This window comes from Helianthus annuus, chromosome 9, assembly GCF_002127325.2.
Source record: "Helianthus annuus cultivar XRQ/B chromosome 9, HanXRQr2.0-SUNRISE, whole genome shotgun sequence".
NCBI classification, from domain to species: domain Eukaryota; kingdom Viridiplantae; phylum Streptophyta; class Magnoliopsida; order Asterales; family Asteraceae; genus Helianthus; species Helianthus annuus.
Window position 1 is genome coordinate 2,871,475 of NC_035441.2, and position 21,319 is coordinate 2,892,793.

General features: G+C 37.7%; 2 protein-coding genes and 2 long non-coding RNA genes across 4 annotated transcripts; 2 read left to right on the forward strand and 2 right to left on the reverse strand.

Moving 5' to 3' along the window:
* The first annotated feature begins 8,537 nt into the window (after positions 1-8,537).
* On the forward strand, positions 8,538-8,921 carry LOC118481908. The gene is made up of 2 exons (XR_004866333.1): positions 8,538-8,674; positions 8,764-8,921. It is a non-coding gene; the product is annotated as an uncharacterized LOC118481908 (long non-coding RNA).
* Positions 8,922-10,690: 1,769 nt separating this feature from the next.
* LOC110877033 lies at positions 10,691-11,397 on the reverse strand. The gene has a single exon (XM_022125192.2). The coding sequence runs from the start codon at positions 11,191-11,193 to the stop codon at positions 10,846-10,848; it is 348 nt and encodes a 115-aa protein (XP_021980884.1). The 5' UTR covers positions 11,194-11,397; the 3' UTR covers positions 10,691-10,845.
* A 1,798-nt stretch (positions 11,398-13,195) lies between these two features.
* Positions 13,196-14,293, reverse strand: LOC110877032. Its single transcript, XR_002556714.2, has 3 exons — positions 13,766-14,293; positions 13,610-13,644; positions 13,196-13,521 (listed from the first exon to the last, which is right to left on the reverse strand). It is a non-coding gene; the product is annotated as an uncharacterized LOC110877032 (long non-coding RNA).
* Positions 14,294-17,043: 2,750 nt separating this feature from the next.
* LOC110874040 lies at positions 17,044-20,440 on the forward strand. Its single transcript, XM_035977481.1, has 3 exons — positions 17,044-17,171; positions 17,703-17,756; positions 19,029-20,440. Exon 3 carries the CDS (start codon positions 19,169-19,171, stop codon positions 20,438-20,440), a length of 1,272 nt encoding a protein of 423 aa, XP_035833374.1. The 5' UTR covers positions 17,044-17,171; positions 17,703-17,756; positions 19,029-19,168.
* The last annotated feature ends 879 nt before the right edge of the window (positions 20,441-21,319 follow it).

Here is a 21,319-nt window from a genome sequence, read left to right on the forward strand (position 1 = left end):
TAAACGCAAGCGCATTCCTTTGGTCAAGGTTCGCTGGGAATCTAAACGTGGACTCAAGTTTACTTGGGAACGTGACGATCAAATGAAGGCAAAATATCCGCATCTTTTTCCACGAGTTTCCTCTAAATAAATTTCGGGACGAAATTTCCACAAGTAGGGGAGACTGTAACATTTGTGCTTGAAATCATTGTGAACAGTTCAGTTATCAATAAAACAATGTTATTTTATCCTAATGTTTGTTTGGTTGTGTTTTACATTTTTCATGTTTTAACTTTTGTTCAATTTCAAACTCTACATCGCTTTCTAGAGAATTATACGCAAACTAGTACGTAAACGTACTAAGTTTAATGCGACAAATACTCCGGAACATCATCATATACTCAACATACCTTAAATAACCTTTACATAACTTAGAAATAAGTTTTGAAGGCTTTGGTATGGCAAAAACAAGTTAATTCGCTTACAGCGACTAAACTTGACAAACTGCGAAAGTATGTCAATTTGAACTGTAACGAACATTCCGGAACATGTCCATAAGTTAAACATACCATAAATATCCTTTACATAGCTTAGAAATAGGCTTTGAGGGGTTTGGTATGCTAAAACAAGCTTTTGGATCATTCAGGGGCTAAAAGTGTCAAAAAGTGCACAAGTTTGCCCTTTTGCGCATAACTTACGTTCTGAATACATCCGGACATCCAAAAATTTATGTAAGCATCCTTATATTATGCCTTAGTGTTTGGCATAAGAAAAATCCATTCGTCGCGTCATTTGGATCGTCTTTCGCGCTTATGCGCATTCCGTCGTAATTAAGCGAACATCGCGATCGTACGGCCAAACGAACCAACATCCGGAACATTTTTGAGCATGTTTCATGTCCACAATGTTTAGGCATCATTTTAGGGCCTTAAAGTTGGCTTTACAGGCCTTAGAAGTGTCGGAAATAGCTTAAACACGCAACAGGGACCAAATTTGTAAATTCTGCAAGTGGTGCAGATCAGACGGGGTCAGGCGGCCCGCGTAAGTCTGACCTGCACCTTCACGCGGGCCGCGTCAGACTAACAGATCAGATAAGATCGATTAGTTAGTGAATCTCAGCAGATTAAACCTCGTCCACATGTTTTCACTTGCCCTTTCAGCTCACTAAGGGGCATTTTCAGTAACCACAAGTTTTCGACAAGCGTACGCACGAGATTCGATCACGTTTTTCAAGAAACGATCCTAACGGTTCGGGAAATGCTATAAATACCCCCCCCCTTTTTGTTAAAACCCACAAGAATCTGATCTAAGCTCTAAGTTGGAACCTTTGTTTCATACCTGAGCTATTTTGATCTAGATTAGCATTCGGGGACCCTCCGTAAGTATTCATTCGTTCTTTTATTCGCTTTTTGAGTCCGAAAGTCAATGTTTTGTTGACTTTCTGCATTGACCAGCCTATGGTCAACACGAAGTTCATGGAACTTCATAACGTGAGCGTGATCACGATGGTTATAGTCCATGACGACTATACCTACTGATCACCACGTTATCTAGGCTCAGTGACGAGTCGTAGTTTCGGCCAAAATGTGCATTCTTGCATATTTTGTAACCAAACTACTCGTGAGCATCAAAGCCGTTTGTTTTGATGCCAAACCTATTTTCTAAACTTAGTTAAGCATGTTCTAACATGCTTAGCTCGTCACTTTTAGTATAGTGCTTATGTAGGGTCGTAAGGTAAGCGATCTAAACCATCGCTTATACTTTCAAACCCGACCCATTTGGTCGATCATTAGGATCTGACCAAACACATTAGGTGACCATAGCTATAACCTTCCGAGGTTATGCCTTGTGGTCACAATGTTAGGCGTTCCAGACGCGTTCTACGCGAACGACGCGTAAGGTAGCATAAGCTACCTAAACGGGTCGTAATGGGCCGTAAGCACTTAGGTTAGGTTTCATTTTAGTATGTAGCCTTTGTTAAACCATATTACACGAGTCTCCATACTCGTTTGGTTTACGAACCCGCATACTATCCGATCCTTCCGATTTTGGTCCGGTATATTGATATAGCTACCTATTAGGTGCCGTTTGATATTCCGTGATCTCTAGCATTATTTGGTTATTATACAAGAACTCAAAGCAATCTCAGGTGAGTACATTGAACCCCTCTTTTACTGTTTTCCAAACTGTTTTGGGGTGAAACACATGTGCCTATCTGTTACATTCATGCTTTCCATGTTTTCACATCATATGCCTGCTATGTTATTAGTACATTATAGTACACGATTTCATTACATTTCATGCTATGTATGCCCATTGTGTGCGTACTTAGTACATTGATTTACATGAACATTTCTGTTGCATATGTTTACTCAGCATATGGACACATTGATTTACATGAACATTTCTGTTGCATATGTTTACTCAGCATATGGACACATTGATTTACATGAGCATTTCTGTTGCATATGTTTACTCAGCATATGGACACATTGATTTACATGAACATTTCTGTTGCATATGTTTACTCAGCATATGGACACATTGATTTACATGAACATTTCTGTTGCATATGTTTACTCGGCATATGGACACATTGATTTACATAAACATTTCTGCTTCGTATGTTTACTTAGCATACTTAGTACAATTGTTTACATCACATGCCTTCATTTTGTTATGACATTTAGTTTGTTTAACATGGGACAATACATTCATTAACATTAGCTACGCCGTTCGTTAGTAGGTAGTGATACCATAGGAATTGACAACTCCCGTTCCTGAAATCCTGGGTTTGATAGGATTGGAAGGAATGACCGAATTCGATATACATAACTTAGATAAACCTTTAATTTGTTTAAGGGTTTATCGCCATAGTCTCAAGGCTTGGATGTATGCATAGTTTACAATACCGCATAAATGTTAATATCAATAGAGCATGCATTTTTCCACAGAACATAACGTTGATTTAAACCACGTTTTACTTCAACGACTTGTTTTGTGCATTTTACATATGGTTTAAGTTGATACATTTCGCTTACCATACATGATACATTTTGGGATACACATTACATGATTTACATTGAACATAAACACGTTGACATTGACATACACATTTGGTGGTTTACATTGAACATAAACATTTGACATGGTTTACACAATAACACTTGACATTTGGTTTATACATGAACAATTTACATGGTGGATTGGTTTGGGTAAATGGTTTGAGTAACGTGGAGTATGTAATATGATGCAAACATGGTGGATACGCCGCTGGTACTTCCTATATATAAATGTTTGTATAATATTACATATCTTAGCATTATCTAAATCATTTCAGTTTAGACATATAACATTTTATACAAATAACATACTTTTCATAAAACATTGTCTTACAAAACAACTTATCTTATTCAACTCATTTTACTAGGTTATTCATTTAACCTTACGTTTATCTATACATATCATCTGATATTATCGTTTTTCAAATGGTTTACAAAGCGAGACAAATTACAAGGTTCATGACTGACTGTTATTAAACATTTCTTTAAAACTCAAGTCATGAATCCCACTTTCACAAAACCTATGTATCTCACATGCATTTTTATGCTGACGTACCTACTTTCACATGTGTTTTCAGGAGCTGTTCCATAAGATGTTGATCACGATACTAGGGCGGACCTGTGCCTTAGAGACTAAAAACAAAGATAGACTAGTTTAATTTTGTTATGAACTCTCTGTTTCCTGTTTAAGACAATGTAACACTTCTGTTTGATAAATAAAATGTAACTTTAATTTCCATGGTTGTATAACAATTAATTCTGTCCACAACACTCCCCGGCGTTTCCGCCGCGGTTGCATGTTATACGCGGCCGGGGTGTAACACAAATTCTCGTTCTTCTTTTCTTTATCTTCTTTCTTCACCTCTTCTTTACTCTGTTGTTCTTCAGTAACAGCTTTCTTAACCTCTTCATTCACCTCAACTTCTTCGCTTTTGATTTCCTTCACAGCTTGAACTTCAACCACTGTTGTTTTAACCTCTTCAGCAACTTTCTTCAAATTATTAACCATCTCTTCAACACTCTTCTTCATTCTCTATTCATCTCTTTTTCTTAGACACGATAGCATGGCATATCTGATCTCTTTCTCATGCCTTTTTGCATATCTATCATCTTTCAACACATTCCTATTATATTCAGCTCTTGAAGGAATTATGAGAAGAACATCATCAAAAATTATATCTTTCTTTGGAACTACTGGTTCTCCTTCTCTGTTGAAATAGCATTCTCTCTTTTTATCCCATCTCTTACTGCTGACAGCAATCTCATATTCTTCCTGCATATCATCCATTCTGTTCAGTACAATGTTTCTTTCTCTGTAAGTTTTCTCACTCAAGATCTCTTCTCGAGTTTTCTCTTTGAACTCAACTTTTTCTTCATGGATTTCAGCAGTGTCTTGTATTTGTTTTCATTTTGAATCTCAGCAACAAAAACATAATGCTGGGCCTTTGATGCTTTTCTGCCATAAGTTGTTACAGGACGATCTTCATCTGGAAGAACTGTGCTCAAGTCAAAACCTTCATCGTGATGAATCACAACATAAGCTCTTGAATTTTCTTTTGGTTTACTTTCAATCAACTTTGGCTCTTCTCTGCTTCGATGGTAGATCGCCTTTCGATAATAGTCATCGTTGAAAGGACGTTCATTTCCTTCAGCAACTTCAGAGTTTCTGCATTCTCTTTTGAAATGACCCTTTTTCTTGCATCTGAAGCAGGTCACTTTGGATTTGTCGAATCCAAGTTTTGTTGATGCACCTCCAAGCGATTGTTTCCCGGTAATCTCCATATACCTCCGAGCTCTGCGAATACAACTAGCGAAACACCAACGGATGTCAATGAGCTCCATCTCTTCCGGATCAATCTGGTCGTAGTCTTCTTTAGTCAATTCAGAATTTCCAATTTTGCCAGCTACTAGACCTTCATATGACTCCAGAACAGATGCAAGAAAACTCATTTGTTGCTTAGCTGCATTGATGCTCATTGCGGGAGAATTCTTCAGTTTAAGAGCAATGTTGCACAGAATTTCTTCAGATTCATCAGAATTTGACTTTGAAGATGAATGGTATCCAGAATGATGACTTGTTGAAGTTGTTTGTGGTTCTTTCATCTTCTCACCACTGAATGTTGTCTTTGGTGAACCAACGCCTTTCTCCGAATGTACACTGCCTTTGTAGTACAAGCCAACATTCTATTGATGTGAAGAGCCAGACATCTTGTTCTGTTTCTGCAACTCCAAGTCATGACTTTCAATCTTTTCAAACAAAACATCAAGAGCAATATTGTCATATGAAGCATCATTTTTTAAAATAAAAACAAACGTTTGCCACTGATCAGCTCGTGGTAACGCTTCAATGAATTTATCAATAAGTTCCTCTCTTGTTTTGTCAATTTTAAAACGTTCAAGCTCGATTTTAAGGTGACAGAATCTTTCAATCATTTGTCTTACTGTCTCTCCTTTTATATTATCAAACAGATCAAATTCTTTTTTGAGTAAGGCAACTTTATTCTTTCTAATCTGTTTTCCCCCCTCGGCTTTAACTCGTAAAGCTTCCCAAACTGATTTTGACGATCCATCATGATTAAGCAAAGCAAATATATCATTTCTGATTGCTGTCTGGATCAAAGCAATCATTCTCTGTTCAGCTGCGTATTCTGCTTTGTCTTCTCTCGGTAACTTCTTGAATGGAAGTTCTTCGCCTTTATCATCTTTTGCATATGCTTTTGCCCAGTTGAGAACCTTTCTTTCCACCATGTATAATCCTCAATGCTTTCCAGAGTTGGTGGTTTTGATTGCGTTCCGTAAAAATTATCATGCTTGATGTTTTTGTTGATCGCCTTCCTGGTTTTTAGTGTAACATTTGTAATCTCGGACGATTCGGATGTGAACGCGTTGAAAAACGTGTTGTAGAATTCCTCAGCCATGATGTAAACCTGGACAGATAATCAAGCAAAACACAATTAGTACAATCAACTATCAAATAAACTGAAACTGACTGACACTCGATCGACGCAAAATGATCTCGACACGAAAAAGTTCACTTTCGAGCGAAATATAACACTTGAGCGAAATCAGACTGAACCCTATGAGCGAAATCAGGTTGAACCCTATGAGCGAAATTAGGTATCTTTGGAGCGAAACCTCAAGGAATGATGTCCACTGGAGCGAAATCTGATGTGAATTATGAGCGAAATCACTAGATGTCCATATGATCGAAATCAATTCGAAGTCAATTTTAGTCCATTTTTAGTCCGGATTTCAATGTCCAACTTTCAAGGGTTTATCTATGTACAATTATCTATAATCTGTGAAATTTTGAGCGAATTTTGACCGATAAATCTCTCTAAAATGATGAAAGAAGGTGTAGAAGTCAGAATGAGAATGATATCAAGCTAAACTCTTCTTCTTGAGCTCTGATACCACTTGTAGGATCGTTGTTTGACCCGATTGAGTCGATCAGAAGAGCTTTATGTCCGGTTCAAAGGCGGAATCAGAGAACTGGACTCGAAAACAGCTTGATACTATAATATCTGTTACTTATATTGCTTTTAACATCAATTACAACCTGGACAGATTTTGGCAGCACTTCGTTACAATTCCGGAAGTCGCGATGCCAAAAAAATGAACAGTGCACCTATATATACTGTTAATGATTTCGCTTATGTGAACATGCCATATGAGCGAAATCTAATGATTCTGATTTCGCTTATATGAAATGTACATATGAGCGAAATCACTCCCTTAACTCCTAAACTTCGATTCTCGAACTTCATGCACTGGATATCCTATCCTATCCTATCTTATTACATGATACAAGACGAAGTCAATAGACGCAATGCACTAACAGATATGTACCGCCATACTCCATGGGTAGGATGCCAATATTAATCCTACGTATTCTCCTTGGGTAGAATACGTACGTTCGTCCTCCTTGAGTAGGACAACAACCTTAAACTTACTAGACAAAACTCTATCATGAAGTCCCTCATTTTTATGTCGACTTAATCGCCGGGCCAATGGCGAGCGGTTATTAGTTAATAGCACTATTAGGGTTGACAAGCCTTACACCGTGCCGGTAGGACGGGCGTGTACTAATGGATCTGGGCACTTAGTTAATGATGATAGGCATTGACGTACGGCACAACTTCCTTTCGTCAGTTGTCAATTTGGTAACGGTCTAGTGGTTCACATGGGGAAGCCCCCACTGATTATGGATATGGTTTGGGAAACGAAGATACTGGTTAACTCGTGGTTTACGAAACAACTTATGCTTTTCAAAACAAACTTGTAAAGCTAAACAACCAACTGTGAACTCGCTCAACTTTGTTGTTGACTCGTTGTTACATGCCTTGCAGGTTGTTAGGTGCTTGTGGAGCTTGCACCGGGAGGAGTGATCGTTGTGGAACATGGACTGTTGAGTTCCACGTCAAACATTTAAACTTTATGAACTTATTGCTTATGGTTGGGTTTTTACATTTTATGCTTCCGCTGTTAACTTTTAAAGTTGGTTACTTTCTTTTGGACACCAATTATATTGTGGTTGGTTTTAATTACTTAATTACATTGTTTAATATGATTGGTGGCTTGATCCTGGTCAGTCACGCCTCCTTGCGATGATACTCCGCTTGTGGATTTTTGGGGGTGTGACATTTTTGACTAAGAAAGATGGCACTAATGTTGTTCCAAAATTGTGTCCGTCGATCTCGTAGCAAGGCATGTAGCTTGGTGATCAGAAGGTGTGTGATTCACAGTTAGTTGCTTTTTAGGCATACATGTGTTATAGTTGTCATCGTTCACTGAGAGGCGTACATTTCCTTTCATGTACATTAGGTTAAGGCTGAACATCAGCGTCCTTCCAGATTATTGGAGCAACCAGAGTTTCCAATTTGGAAATGGGAAAACATTACTATGGATCTCATTACTAAACTCCCGCGCACAAAGAAAGGTCACGATGCCATCTGGGTAGTTGTTGATCGTCTTACTAAGTCAGCGCATTTCTTGCCAATCCGTGAGGATTTTTCGGCTGACAAACTTGCTCAAATCTATGTAGATGAAATCGTAGCTCGACATGGTGTTCCTTTGAACATCATTTCTGACAGGGATGCTCGTTTCACTTCTCATTTTTGGAGAACCATGCAATCTGCTATGGGGTCTCAACTTAATCTGAGCACAGCTTATCATCCGCAAACGGATGGTCAATCTGAAAGAACAATCCAGACACTGGAGGATATGCTTAGAGCTTGTGTGATCGATTTTGGTGGTAGTTGGGATTCGCATCTTCCATTGATTGAATTCTCCTACAACAACAGTTATCACTCCAACATCAACATGGCTCCTTTCGAGGCTCTCTATGGTCGAAAATGTCGTTCACCAGTCTGCTGGAATGAGATCGGCGAGGCTCAACTTACTGGACCTGCCCTCATTTTAGAGACAACAGATAAGGTTAAGAAAGTACCGGAGGAGCCGGCGACCGACTTACCGGCGGTGATGATGGTGGTGGTCGTCAGACGTGGCTACAGCACACGGGGAGGGGGGGGTGGCGGCGACTTTAATTCCTTCTGACAAGTTCACCGGTAAAACATGGTGGTGTTCTTGATGAAATAATTAATTACATCCAATCATTGCAACATCAAGTTGAGGTAATTCTTGTTGTTAAGTTACTTGGAAGATCTTATGTTGATTACCGATGAATTTGACACCTTACTTTATATTTTCTTTTATGTTGTAGTTCTTGTCTATGAAGCTTGAAGCTGTAAATGCAAGGATGGCCTTGCCTGTAGAAGGGGTTCATACGAAAGATGTAAGTTTTGTTTGTCGATTTTTCTTGGTAACCTTGAGAAACTTTTAGGGAAAACTTATGGGGCCCGTCAATACCCTAATAACTAATCAAACGCCTATCACCATGCTAACCCTTGAAATTTTTTGTTTGTTGATTTTTTGAGAATTTGTTGCTAAATCTTGCTCGTCAAACTGAAAACTAATCATAATAAAAAATGTGACTTTAGTCCTTTTATGCTAATTGACAAATTGAGATCCAAATAGTCCAACTACGCTTAAACGGAACCCATAATCCATCCTAAGGGGTGTTTAAATGTGAATTTTGTATGAACATTGAATTCCTTATCCACATTCCTATAAGAGCACACACAATGATGACCTTAAAAAATTTGTGAGTGGGTTTAGTTATATTATAAGAAATGGTTGTTAGGGGACTGGGGACAGTTAACCCGGTCAAAATTAGCAGTTTCAGGTGTCGTTTCAGCGGGTTGTTCAGGTCTCGTTTCGGGTCAAGTAGCTTCGTTACAAGTTCGGGTCTCTAGTTTATTTTATTCTGTTTTAAATGCAGAAAATATTTTGAAAATGTCCGTCGATCTCGTAGCAAGGCATGTAGCTTGGTGATCAGAAGGTGTGTGATTCACAGTTAGTTGCTTTTTAGGCGTACATGTGTTATAGTTGTCATCGTTCACTGAGAGGCGTACATTTCCTTTCATGTACATTAGGTTACTGTTAGAACAAAAACTTAATTATCATATGTATTTATATTATAAAGTAAACATTATGCGTATAATTAGCGTTAGCATTAAGGTAGCATTATCGAATATTAAGGTGACAAACTATGGGACAGAATTTGGAGATTGTGGAAGACAGTTATAAACGGTTTTTGGCGCCAGGATCTCTCAACCATAACTATCACAGCATATGTATATATAGACCTAAGCTGGAATTCTTTCGGGTACCAAGATATCAATTACATTTTCTGTATGTTCATAGTTTTTGAATATTGTCATTCAAGTTCGCATTTGTGTGATATTTATCGAAACTGTTCTTGATATCCAACAGTTACATGGTCGTGGGAAGGCATGAATAAAACAAAAGAGTGTTAGAGAGATAAAGGCAAATCATTTTGATAAATGTAATTGATTGTATTTTGTAATTTTGGTATAAGTTATAAGGATTTAAGTATTTTGTATTGAGTTTTGATTTCCAATTACTGTATAACTTAGTCAACCTATATATCTGGGTTGGGATGTTATAAGAAACTTATTTAGCCATGGAAACCAACCACGAGGAGTTTGTTTGAGACCATATAAGGCCTTTTATATACGACATACTTTATTTGAAAGTTGTGGATGAATAAATCAGGAAATGGTTCCATAAAAACGGTCTCTGTAATTAATGCTAGTTTAAGTTATACATTTTGAAAAAAACAGTCGATAAGGATGCCAAAAGTGAAAGATAACAAGGAGATAATACAATGTGAACCGTGGAAGCCTTGAAAAGAGGGCTAAATACAATGTTAATCGTGGTAGCCTTGAAAAGAGGGCTGGCGTCCAAACACGATATATAGTTAAGTGAAATGGGTTTGAAAAGGGATAACATTGTTACCTTAGTTTTGTATTTATGTTTATTTCTAATTCAAAGGGAGGAGTAGTTTGTGTATAATGCATGTGAAACAATGGAACATTTGATACTAGTTTCTATTATGTAAAGATGTCTAGTAATTCTGTTCTCTGGTTGATTGTTACACTTTTAATCTCATTCTCATTATCGACTAAAATCAAACCTCCAATCTTAATGAGGGAGAAAATTAAGTTTTTAACTTGCTACTTTCAAAAACTTAAATATGATGTGGTCCAAAAATAAAATAAAAAACATAATTTAAAAAAAATATATATAATAATTAAGCAATCATCAACACCTCTATGGTCTGATTATGGCCATGCATATATAATTTATCTGTTGCTTGCTTAACATTGGTTGCAAATAAGATTCATAAGTTTATACATAACAAATCAGATCAGACACTTGCTCACCCACGCTTGACAGGATCAAAATTAGAAACACCAATGATGGCTCCAAGAATCCCACCAAGCACAACACCACCAGCCCCAATGCTGAGCAAGAAGTTGTTGAGAGACGGAGTAAGACTGGACGCCGCCTGTGCCGCCTCCGGGACCACCATGGAGGCCGTTAGAACAGCGGCAGTCAACGCTGTCACGGCGTTCTCCTTCAATGAGCTCTTCACCACCATCCGTTTAGTAGTCTTGGAAGATGAGTTAGCCTTAAGGGTCGACATTAATGGGTTGAAGAAGGAGGTTGTGATTGTGGTCTTGTTGGTCAATGGCATGGCCATGGAAACCGCACAAGTGGAAGCCATTGATGAGTTGTGGTGGATGAGATGGTGGTTTGGTTTGGTTTGGTTAGGTTAAGTTAAAGAGAGGGTGAGAGAGAGGTGTGAATTATCTCCATATCTCACGTGGCAGCTTCTCTACTTGGTATTGGTAGATAACCTTATCCACACATCTATCTATCTATCTGCATATTTATTTATTTATTATTTGGTGGATATTATTGGTTTCTACCTTAAGTCTATAAATCTTAAATCACCTGTAATATAACACTACATAGGCAATTGAGGTCATGCATGCTTGTTAGTAGGGCTGGTAATTTGGTACCTGTTAAGACATGATTAGACCTGTTTGATTGAAAAATACATCCTTTGACTTTTTTTAATTTTTAAAATAATTAAAATTACAATGTTAGGATTTACAATTTATTCATCTTTGTACATAAAATATAAAACTGTTTTATAAACATGAGGTAGAAAGTAGTTAAACGAGTCGTAATCATGTTTGAAACTTATGCCGTACGCGCCGCCAGAAACCTGTTAAACCTGTTAAAACACGATTTACCAACCTTACTTGTTAGGAATATCCATGCCCCACTTGAATTGTTAGATTAATTGTAGCCAAATAGTAGTTAATCAGTTTCTAGCTTGGATTTTTTTTTTATTGGAACGATGATATACAATATAATGTAAGAAAATGGTATTCATCGTGAATTAATAATCAGAAGAGTAAACTCTCATTTTAGTCCTTGAGGTTTGGTTACTTTTGCTATTTTAGTTCAAAACTTAAACTTTTTATAGCTGGGTTCCTGTGGTTCAGTTTTATTGCCATTTTAGTCTAAAAGTGAAATCAGATCATATTTATCTTACAAAATCCTACTATTTTATCCTTTTCTCCAAGGGCAAAATGGTCCAAAGTGAAATCAGTCAATAGTGCGGTTGGATATAGACATTGTTTGTGTTTGTTTAGTAGTATCGATTGAGATTAGGTTTAAGTACATATAAGTGCTAATGATGACGAGCACAATGAAAATCTCATGCTAAAGAAGATGTGGGAAGTATGACTTGCATTGGGTGCGAGTTTTCTTGTGACAATCCAAAGATGGTGCCATGCTACTTGGCCTATTACGATAGATTTAGGAAATAAGGTCAACTTTAAGGTTAATTTTCAACTCAAAACTTTTGGTAATTTTAAATTTGTGTTTGTTATTGGTATGACTTTTGGTAAGTTTGAATTTATGTTTGTTTCTTATTGGTATATAATTGTAAGGTTTAATAATTGTTTCAGTTTGTAACCCACTCTGATGTCAGCCTTGTGGTTGTAGGATGTCAAATCTCCTTTTCATTCAGCCTTAAGGGTATAGGGAGTGGTTAAACACTTTGGAGTGGCAAACCAAATAACCGACCAATCAGAGCGCGCCATGTCAATCAGTCAAAAATGTTTAAACTTTGATGAAAAGTGTTGGCAATGGTTTAAACATTTGGTGAATTGGTAAACTTTTTAAATAAAAAAAAGGAAAAAAATGTGATTGGTTGAGATTGGAATGGACCCCACCCCATACCCCCTCTCTCTTTCCTTTCTCCTTTCCCGCATCGGTAAAGCTTCACCGATTTCTTGAACATTTCGTCAAACACTTCATGTGGCAAAAGATTGGCAATGGTTTGCCAAAGTTTACCGATCGGTAAACTGGCTTTGCCGAAAGCCACTCCCTATCCCCTAAGGGGTTGGGAAAAAAAGTTTTAGTTCTTAATATGGGTACACTAAGAATCTGTGATTTGTGAATTTTTTTTATTTTTCATTATAGTAGATACTTGTATACCATTTTTAAGAAAACTTAACCTATTATAACAATTCGATTGGTCAAATAAAAGGGTGCTTGGTTGAAATTAGAGTTGGGATGGTTTGTATTTTAACCACCATACATTTACTCATACCATTAAGTGTGTGTATTTCTACTATTTCATTAAGTGTGTGTATTTCTACTATTTTATTATATGATCCTTGTCATATATTTTATTTGTAAATAACAACTTTTAAACATTCGATCTATGTTATAATTTTATAGTGTTTTTTTTTTCAAACCGTGTAATACACGGGTTACTAACCTAGTAACCTTACATAACTCAGCATGAACAGATTTAATCTTTTCAATTAGCTTGATAAATTGAGGAGCAGTCATGGAATGCACAGCCATCCGCTTGGACTCTGAGCTGACACCTTCATGATCATCATCTTATTCTTCTTCACCGCCCCCATTAATACCTTTTTGATAAAAAGGTTGAAAAGACAACAAGTTCTGATGTTTAAGCAACGGGCACCGCTTAAGGTGAGACTCAAGGTTTGACTCCAATACAGAACTGATCCATCACATAATAATATATAAATATATAATCTAATTAGGGAAATTGAACATCATGTTATGGATAGTAAAGAGTGAAGACTTACTGAGATGGGTTGATTGAGCACAGAAACAAAAAGCCCTAACAAAAAAAATCTAAATTAATAATCAGATTAATTTGGGGAAAATATTAATTGTAGCATAGAAACAAAAAGCCCTAACAAATTGAACCATTTTAGCAACAAATTGTGAGGTAATTTCACCTTCAAGTAGGGGAAATGATGGTCCTCTATTCAACATGGAGACAAATTGAACCTCTTCAACATAATAGAAGTGTTATGAAACCCTAATTTCCGCAAACAAGTTAATATACATAAATATGCCTTGATATGTTCTCTCTCTTGAAAGTTTCTCCCTCTAGACCTGTGTTTGTCTCCTTTCTTGGTGATGGTTTGAAGGTGGCGGTGGATGTTGCTGGGTTTGAGTTGATGGAAGATGGTGGTGATGCAAATACAAATATCACAGGAGAGGGAAGCGGCTGCTTGCTTTGGTTCAATGACCTCAAAGACTTCAGAGTAATCATAGGTGGTCAGGATATATTTATAAGAATGGCTTCATCTGAATTAGTTAACTATCCCTTACTAAATTAAGCTAAACATGTATGTAATTTCACACAAAACTAATCTACACTAATCAATTTTCGTTTATACAAATCAACAAAATTTGTTGGCTGCTGGTGAAAACGTAGAGAGAGAAAGAGAAGGAGCTATGGAAGATCTGCTGGGGAAATGGCTGGTGGTGGTGATATATTACTTTTTTTAATGGCTAAACTTGCATTTCATGTGGATTGAACCCATGACCTCCATCCATTCTACACCTTATCTAACTCACCAATACTATTGGGCTATTCCCAATGGATAATGATATATTACTTAAAATGGCCATTTTGCCATTGAGGAAAAAAGGGTAATTGCACGGTACCCCTAACCGCGGAAGGGATCTCCCTTCCCATTTCACCACCCGACAAGGATCCCTGGCGGTAAATACCCATAGCCATCAAAGAGGGGTAAGAAACATGTTTCGAACCCGAGACCTCGAGTGTCCTCGGTCCGGCTTTAAAGCGGGTGTCGGTGGCCACCAAAGTGGCACTAATGGGAATTGAACTTGAGTCTCCATTGGAGAACCCAAGTCACTCCACCACTAGGCCAAAAGGACAAAATAGTAGGATTTTATAAGACAAATATGATCTGGTTTCACTTTTGGACTAAAATGGCAATAAACTTGAAACCACAGGGACCCAGATGCAAAAGGTTTGAGTTTTGGACTAAAATGGCAAAAGTGATCAAATCTCAGGGACCATTTTAGCAGTTTACTCTAATCGGAATAACCGTAATGCTAGCTAGGATACATTTAACAATTTTTTTTAAAAGACAACTTCATTAGAACCAACCAAAGACACAACAAACTACATAATTACAAAATTAGATCAATCGGTCCATGAAACAGGCCTAACTTTTAACCTACTTCTGAACCAAACAAATCCGATCAATTTTATGTCTCTAATAATATCTGCCACTCGAACCAGTTTATTCCGAAACCTAACTTCATTCCTAGCACGCCAAACACTCCAACAACAAGTCATCATAATACCATTAAAAACTTCTTTCGCCATCCCGCTTAGGCCAACATGATTATGAAGCTCCAAAAGATCCCGGAAAGAATGCGAAACAAACTGAGCCACTTTACACCACACAATAAAGCCACTTTAAGCACAACTGGCCTCCACGCAAACACATTACATTTAACCGGAATCCACTTGCACCACTTCATCATGTAATTGCTTCTATTATCCAACTCAATATTTAAAAGCCGTCTCGCCGCCCCTACCGAAAAACCGCCATTTGCCTCGCCCAGTGGCGAAGCTTGAGATTTCTGACTAAGGGAGCAGAAGTCACCGGACCTAAAAATTACTATAAAACCGGGGGGTCGAAAACGTATATACCTTAAAAATTTTATACGAAAACTACATACTTTCCACTATTAAGCGAAAAGTTCCGGGGGGTTAGTCGCCCCCTCCCGCCCTACTTAAGTTTCGCCCATGGCCTCGCCAATCCATGTCCATTTATCCTTTTTATTGGCTAGCCTAACCGGATCGAGCTCTCTTGTCAACCAGTTGAGTTCTGTGACTTCCATAAAAGTCGTTGGGTTTTTTCTTCCAATTCCAAGACACCTCACAAACTCCAAAGTTATTGTTAATACATCTGCTATCAACTGTACATTTTTTGTTTCTTTCCAAAATGAATAGGAAAATATCTTTTAAAGGTTCATTAGTCAACCAAGGGTCTTGACCAACCCTGACTATTAACTATATTTTAAGAGTTCAATCGAGCAACTAAAGGTGAGTTCACATTTTCGTCAAAGCATGGTATTCTTGCTGGTTTGGGAATGGGTTAAGTAACAACTATCCCCCTTAGATGGGATGTAATCGGAATGGGTTAGGTAACAACTGTCTCCAATAGGTAGGGGTGTAAACGAGCCGAGCCGAGCCAATGTGGGCTCGGGCTCGGGCTCGAAGTTAAACGAGCCGGCTCAGGCTTGGTTCGAAAATGTTAGCGAGCTGAAAATATGGGCTCGAGTTCGGCTCGATAAAAGTTCGAGCCAGCTCGCGGCTCGACGAGCCAGCTCGTTTTTTAAAAAAAAATTATACAAAACTGCCCTTTGTAGCTGGGATTATATATTAAAACAATAAAAGTTGAACATTTGTAGCTGGGTTACTAATGCAGGAACATAACACCATAAAAATTATAAGAAGAACATTTGTTCATTACATTAGTAATGCTGGAACATAATACCAAAACAAGAAACAACCAACTTCAAAACATAAACAACCAAAGTACATGCAGGAACATCATACCAAAACAGGAAACAACCAAGCAAGTTCAAAACATAAACAACCAAGTTCAAAACATAAACAAAACATTAAGGTGTCATCTCATCTTCAAAACATCCCGAACTTCACTCGTTCTCCATCTTCAAAACATCCTGAGTTTATTCATATTTATATACCACAAATATAAAACATCAAAGCAATAATTTATATTCTGCAGTAATCTATACAAAATTTAAAATTACCTTTCACCTCAATTAAATGCTTCACTTCAATTAAATGCATCGTCACTTCAATTAAATGCTTCACTTCAATCATAACATCGTCACTTCAATTAAATTCTTCCATTGCCAATTGCTACGCATAAATAAAATAAAAATTTTAGTAATAAAATTATAAAATTAAAGATGAACGATAAATATGAATATTTATGTAACACCCCAAAATATGCAATTTATTTATGTTATTTGTAATATCTAGACATGTTATATGTAACCTAGTATGTTAGTAACTTGTTAAAAGGAAAGTTAAATGGCAAAATAACCAATCTAAGGTTTAGAGGGACTAGACTTGTTAAAAAGGGATGGAAGTTTTAGTAAAAAGAAATAAATAAAAACAAAAATTAAAAACACACACATCTCTGTGATGTGTGGATCGACCAGAGCAAAGAAGCAAGGGGACAAACCCTAACTTCATGAACTTCTCAAAATCAAAAGGGAATTAGTAGCCTAAATGGATGCATGAACTCAAATTTCGAATGATCTGAGCTTGTTTAAAGATTGGTAAGTAATAATTTTTGTTTTGGATGGTTTGTAGAAAGTGGGTTTTAACCCAATCATGAACTTATGTGGAAATCTTGTGTAATCGTGAGTTAGGAATGCACAATAGATGGAGGAATTGGTTTAATTTCGATTGTTTGAGTGATTAGGGTTCATACCCACTTGTTGTAGGAATAGGTTGAGCAAGATGAATTATGATATCATGTTTATGGAGGTAAATTGATATATAATCTGAATGTGATATGGAGAATTAGATAGGATGAAAGAAAAGATGTGAATTTGATTTCTTCTTGTTAGATTAGAAAGGGAACATGTAGAATTATGCTATGAACACTTGTACCTTGTGCTTTGTTGATATTGTGCACACCAAGTGTTTGACAAATTGCCTCAATGAAAATGTTAGTCTTGCAAGCCATAACTTTAAATAAATTGAATGTGTTTATAAATGCGTGAAGTAAATTGCATGATGTTAATCGACTGCTATGCGAAATTGAGTATGAAACATAAACTAAAAGAATGGATGGTTACGTGTAGGAGTTAAGGAAGAAAGTTCGAGTCAAGTGAAGCAACAAGGAAATCAAGACCGAGGTACGGTACTTGTACAATTTAGTTTTCACTATAGATATGTGTTGATCAAATAATGTATTAATTCGAATCAAGTAGGGAGAAAATGTATGTTTGGACCCTTCTTTTGTATGGGTCGAATAATGCTATTGTAAATCTAGAAGGAATGGTAAGAAGTTCCGTTGGAATACATTACCGTGCAAGAATGAAAGAATGAAGTAAAGCGTAAGTTGTAAATGTCACATTTGTTACAAGTTCGTATGTTAGATTCTTGAGTTAATGAAGGAAATTGTTTTTCTAATGAGTTTTGATGTTGTGGTCATGTAGGTAAATCTCATGTCTAGCTATCAAGCTTCGCCTGGTTTGAACACGCCTCAAGCCCGTCAAGCGTTCCGCATTTTGTAGAAGTCAATGTTTAATACTTTGTCACTTATGTTTTCGTCTAGTACATAAACCTAGTTTTCATCATGTTGTCTTTTGGGAAAACTTGTCGTAAGCGTGTACATAAACTTAATGGTTTTGTAGGTAAAATATGGTATGTTTTGACGTGTATGTTGTGTCTTCGAATGATTTTGGATTATATAAAACAGGGGACCACTCGTTTTTCAAACGGGTCATGCCCAAATTTTGTTAGAAAATTACATTGCTATTTAATAAATATTTAAAGGAAATTATGGATGTTACAAGTTGGTATCAGAGCGTAGGTTTGAGGGATTCAAGCATTAAACGCTTGAACTCAAACCGGAAGCTCATGTGAAGTGCGTGTTCGATCCGCGGCGCGAAGCAAGTAAGTACCTTTAAAGTTGATTTTGCATTATGAATGAGTTAGCTAAGGAATGATAGGAAAATCATTATGGGATGATGTGTAAAAGTTTGGGATGAAACGGACTGGTTCGGGTTAAGACGGGTTGGAAAGATGGCTGCAAAATAGAAAATTTATCATAGTATGCTGGGCGTCACCGTAAGCTACGGTGGCTACCGTAGCTTACGGTAGACACTGGGACAAAACTCCTCTGTCGTAAGGCAGTAGCTTTACACCGTAAGAAAAATAATGCCACCGTAAGTTACGGTGACACCGTAACTTACGGTGGAGACTGTTTTCAGCCTATATCAATTGTGATGATTTGTTTCATGTTTTCTATCATACGTAAAGTATTGTAAACGTTATAAGAAGACTCTAAAGAATGATAGTATGCATGAACGTTAACTTTCAAAGGAAGTTATGTACTATTAGAATGATTATATGATGGAAAGGATGATTAAATGCTTGAAATAAAGAATGATGTTTATGTGTAGATGGTGGATACGAATGACAATGAAGTGACACAACAGGAGCAACTGAAAACTATGATCTCAGAAGAGGTTGGACAATACAAGTAAGCGTCCCTCATTTAGCCCAAGAAGTGGAAGGTCATGTACTGGAAGTGGTGGAAACGATGATGGCAAGCAAGATAGATGAGTTGAAGGGAATGATTGTAGAAATGCAAGGAAAGAAAGGGGCTCGCAAATGTACTTATAAGGAATTCATGGCATGCAACCCATTACCCTTCAAGGGAGAAATTGATCCTATAGCATGTCGAAGATGGATTGCAAGTACAGAGGCGGTGTTTGTGAGAAGTCATTGTGAAAAAGAGGATCAAGTAATGTTTGCCACCGGGTTGTTACAATTCCAAGCTAAAGACTGGTGGGATGCCTATAGTAAAGAGATTGGGGAAGACAAGGTTCAAGCTTTAACGTGGCAAGAATTCAAGGAACCTTTCCAAAAATACCACTGCCCGCAGTCTGCCATTGACAGAATCCAAGAAGATTTCTTACATCTTCGTCAGAAAGATGAAACCATTGATGAAATCACCAACATCTTTCTCGGTAAGCTGAAATTCTATAAAGACATAGCGGGGACGGAAAGAATGAAGATAAACCGCTATTATGGTGTATTGAAGGCTGAGTATCGGGAATTCATCATTCCTGCTAAATGTGAAACCTTGAATGAACTCATCAATTTGGCCCGAGACAGGGAGATTGAATTAAGAAGGCAGGCAGAAAGAGGCGAAAAGAGAGTATCTGAGAATGTTTCCAGCTCGAGCCCTTCAAAGAAACCAAAATTTCAAGATCAAAGCAAGAAGGATAAGACAAAGGGTAGTATTCCGAAATGCAAAACGTGCGGAAAGTTACACACGGGGGAGTGTTTGAAAGGGAAGAAGGGTTGTTACAATTGTGGTCAAGAGGGACACCCATACTATAGGTGTCCAAATCCTTCCAGAACGTGTTACAACTGTTTCCAACCGGGTCATATTAAGGCTGAGTGTCCCAAGCTTCAACAGAAAACCGATAAGGAAGCAAGAAGGGAGGAAGCCCCAATAGCTAAGGGGAGGATGTTTCAGATCACAACCGAAGAAGCGAAGGACCACCCGAATGTTGTATCAGGTATATTCTCATTGAACTTGATGCCTACGTACGTGTTATTTGATACTGGTGCCAGTAGATCGTTTGTATCCAGTGAACTAGTGTCACACCCCTCTTTTAGAATCGAAAGAATGCATGTACCATTAGAAGTAGAGATAGCCGATAGTAAGAGTTATTTGTTGCACGAAGTTTGTAGAAATTGTGAAATAATCATTGAAGACGAGAAGTTTGCCATTGACCTTATTCCCATGATATTGGGGGAATTTAAGGTTATAGTTGGCATGGATTGGCTAGCTAAACATTAGGCCGAAATTCAATGTGAGAAGAAGGTGATTCATGTGTTAACATCGGGAGGAAAACGAGTAAGCATACAAGGGGAAAGGAATATCAATTTAAAGCTTTGTTCTATAGTCCAAGTATACAAGTACGTACGAAATGGAAGCAAGGCATTTCTAACTTATGTGGTGGATACTAAGCAGAATACCCCTAAGATAGAAGAGGTTGAAGTCATGAACGAGTTTCTTGATGTTTTTTCGGAAGATTTGCCGGGGCTTCCGCCGGAACGTGAAGTAGATTTTAAGATTGAATTGTATCCCGATGCCAAACCGGTAGCCAAGGCTCCTTATAGGCTAGCCCCAACTGAAATGCGGGAGTTAATGGTACAAATACAAGAATTGCTCGACAAGGGATTTATACGCCCGAGTGTGTCGCCATGGGGAGCGCCTGTACTTTTTGTCAAAAAGAAAGATGGTTCGATGCGCATGTGCATCGATTACCGCGAGTTGAACAAGCTGACGGTGAAAAACCGATACCCATTGCCCCGAATCGATGATCTCTTCGATCAGTTACAAGGGGCAAGTTGGTTTTCAAAAATAGATTTGCGGTCCGGGTACCATCAATTAAGAGTGCGAGATGAGGATGTGGCGAAAACGGCTTTTAGAACGCGATACGGGCATTACGAGTTCTTAGTAATGTCCTTTGGATTAACGAACGCGCCTGCCGCGTTCATGGATCTTATGAATCGAGTTTGCCGGCCCATGTTAGACAAATTCGTTATAGTTTTTATCGATGACATCCTGGTAAGTAAAGTCGAACATGCATGCCATTTACGCGAGGTTCTTGAAGTACTTCGCAAGGAGAAATTGTACGCGAAATTCTCTAAGTGTGCTTTTTGGCTTAGAGAG

Coding starts and splice junctions, on each gene's coding strand:
- LOC110877033 (XM_022125192.2), bottom strand. CDS start 11,193: ATGGCTTCCACTTGTGCGGTTTCCATGGCCATGCCATTGACCAACAAG.
- LOC110874040 (XM_035977481.1), top strand. CDS start 19,169: ATGATGGCAAGCAAGATAGATGAGTTGAAGGGAATGATTGTAGAAATG.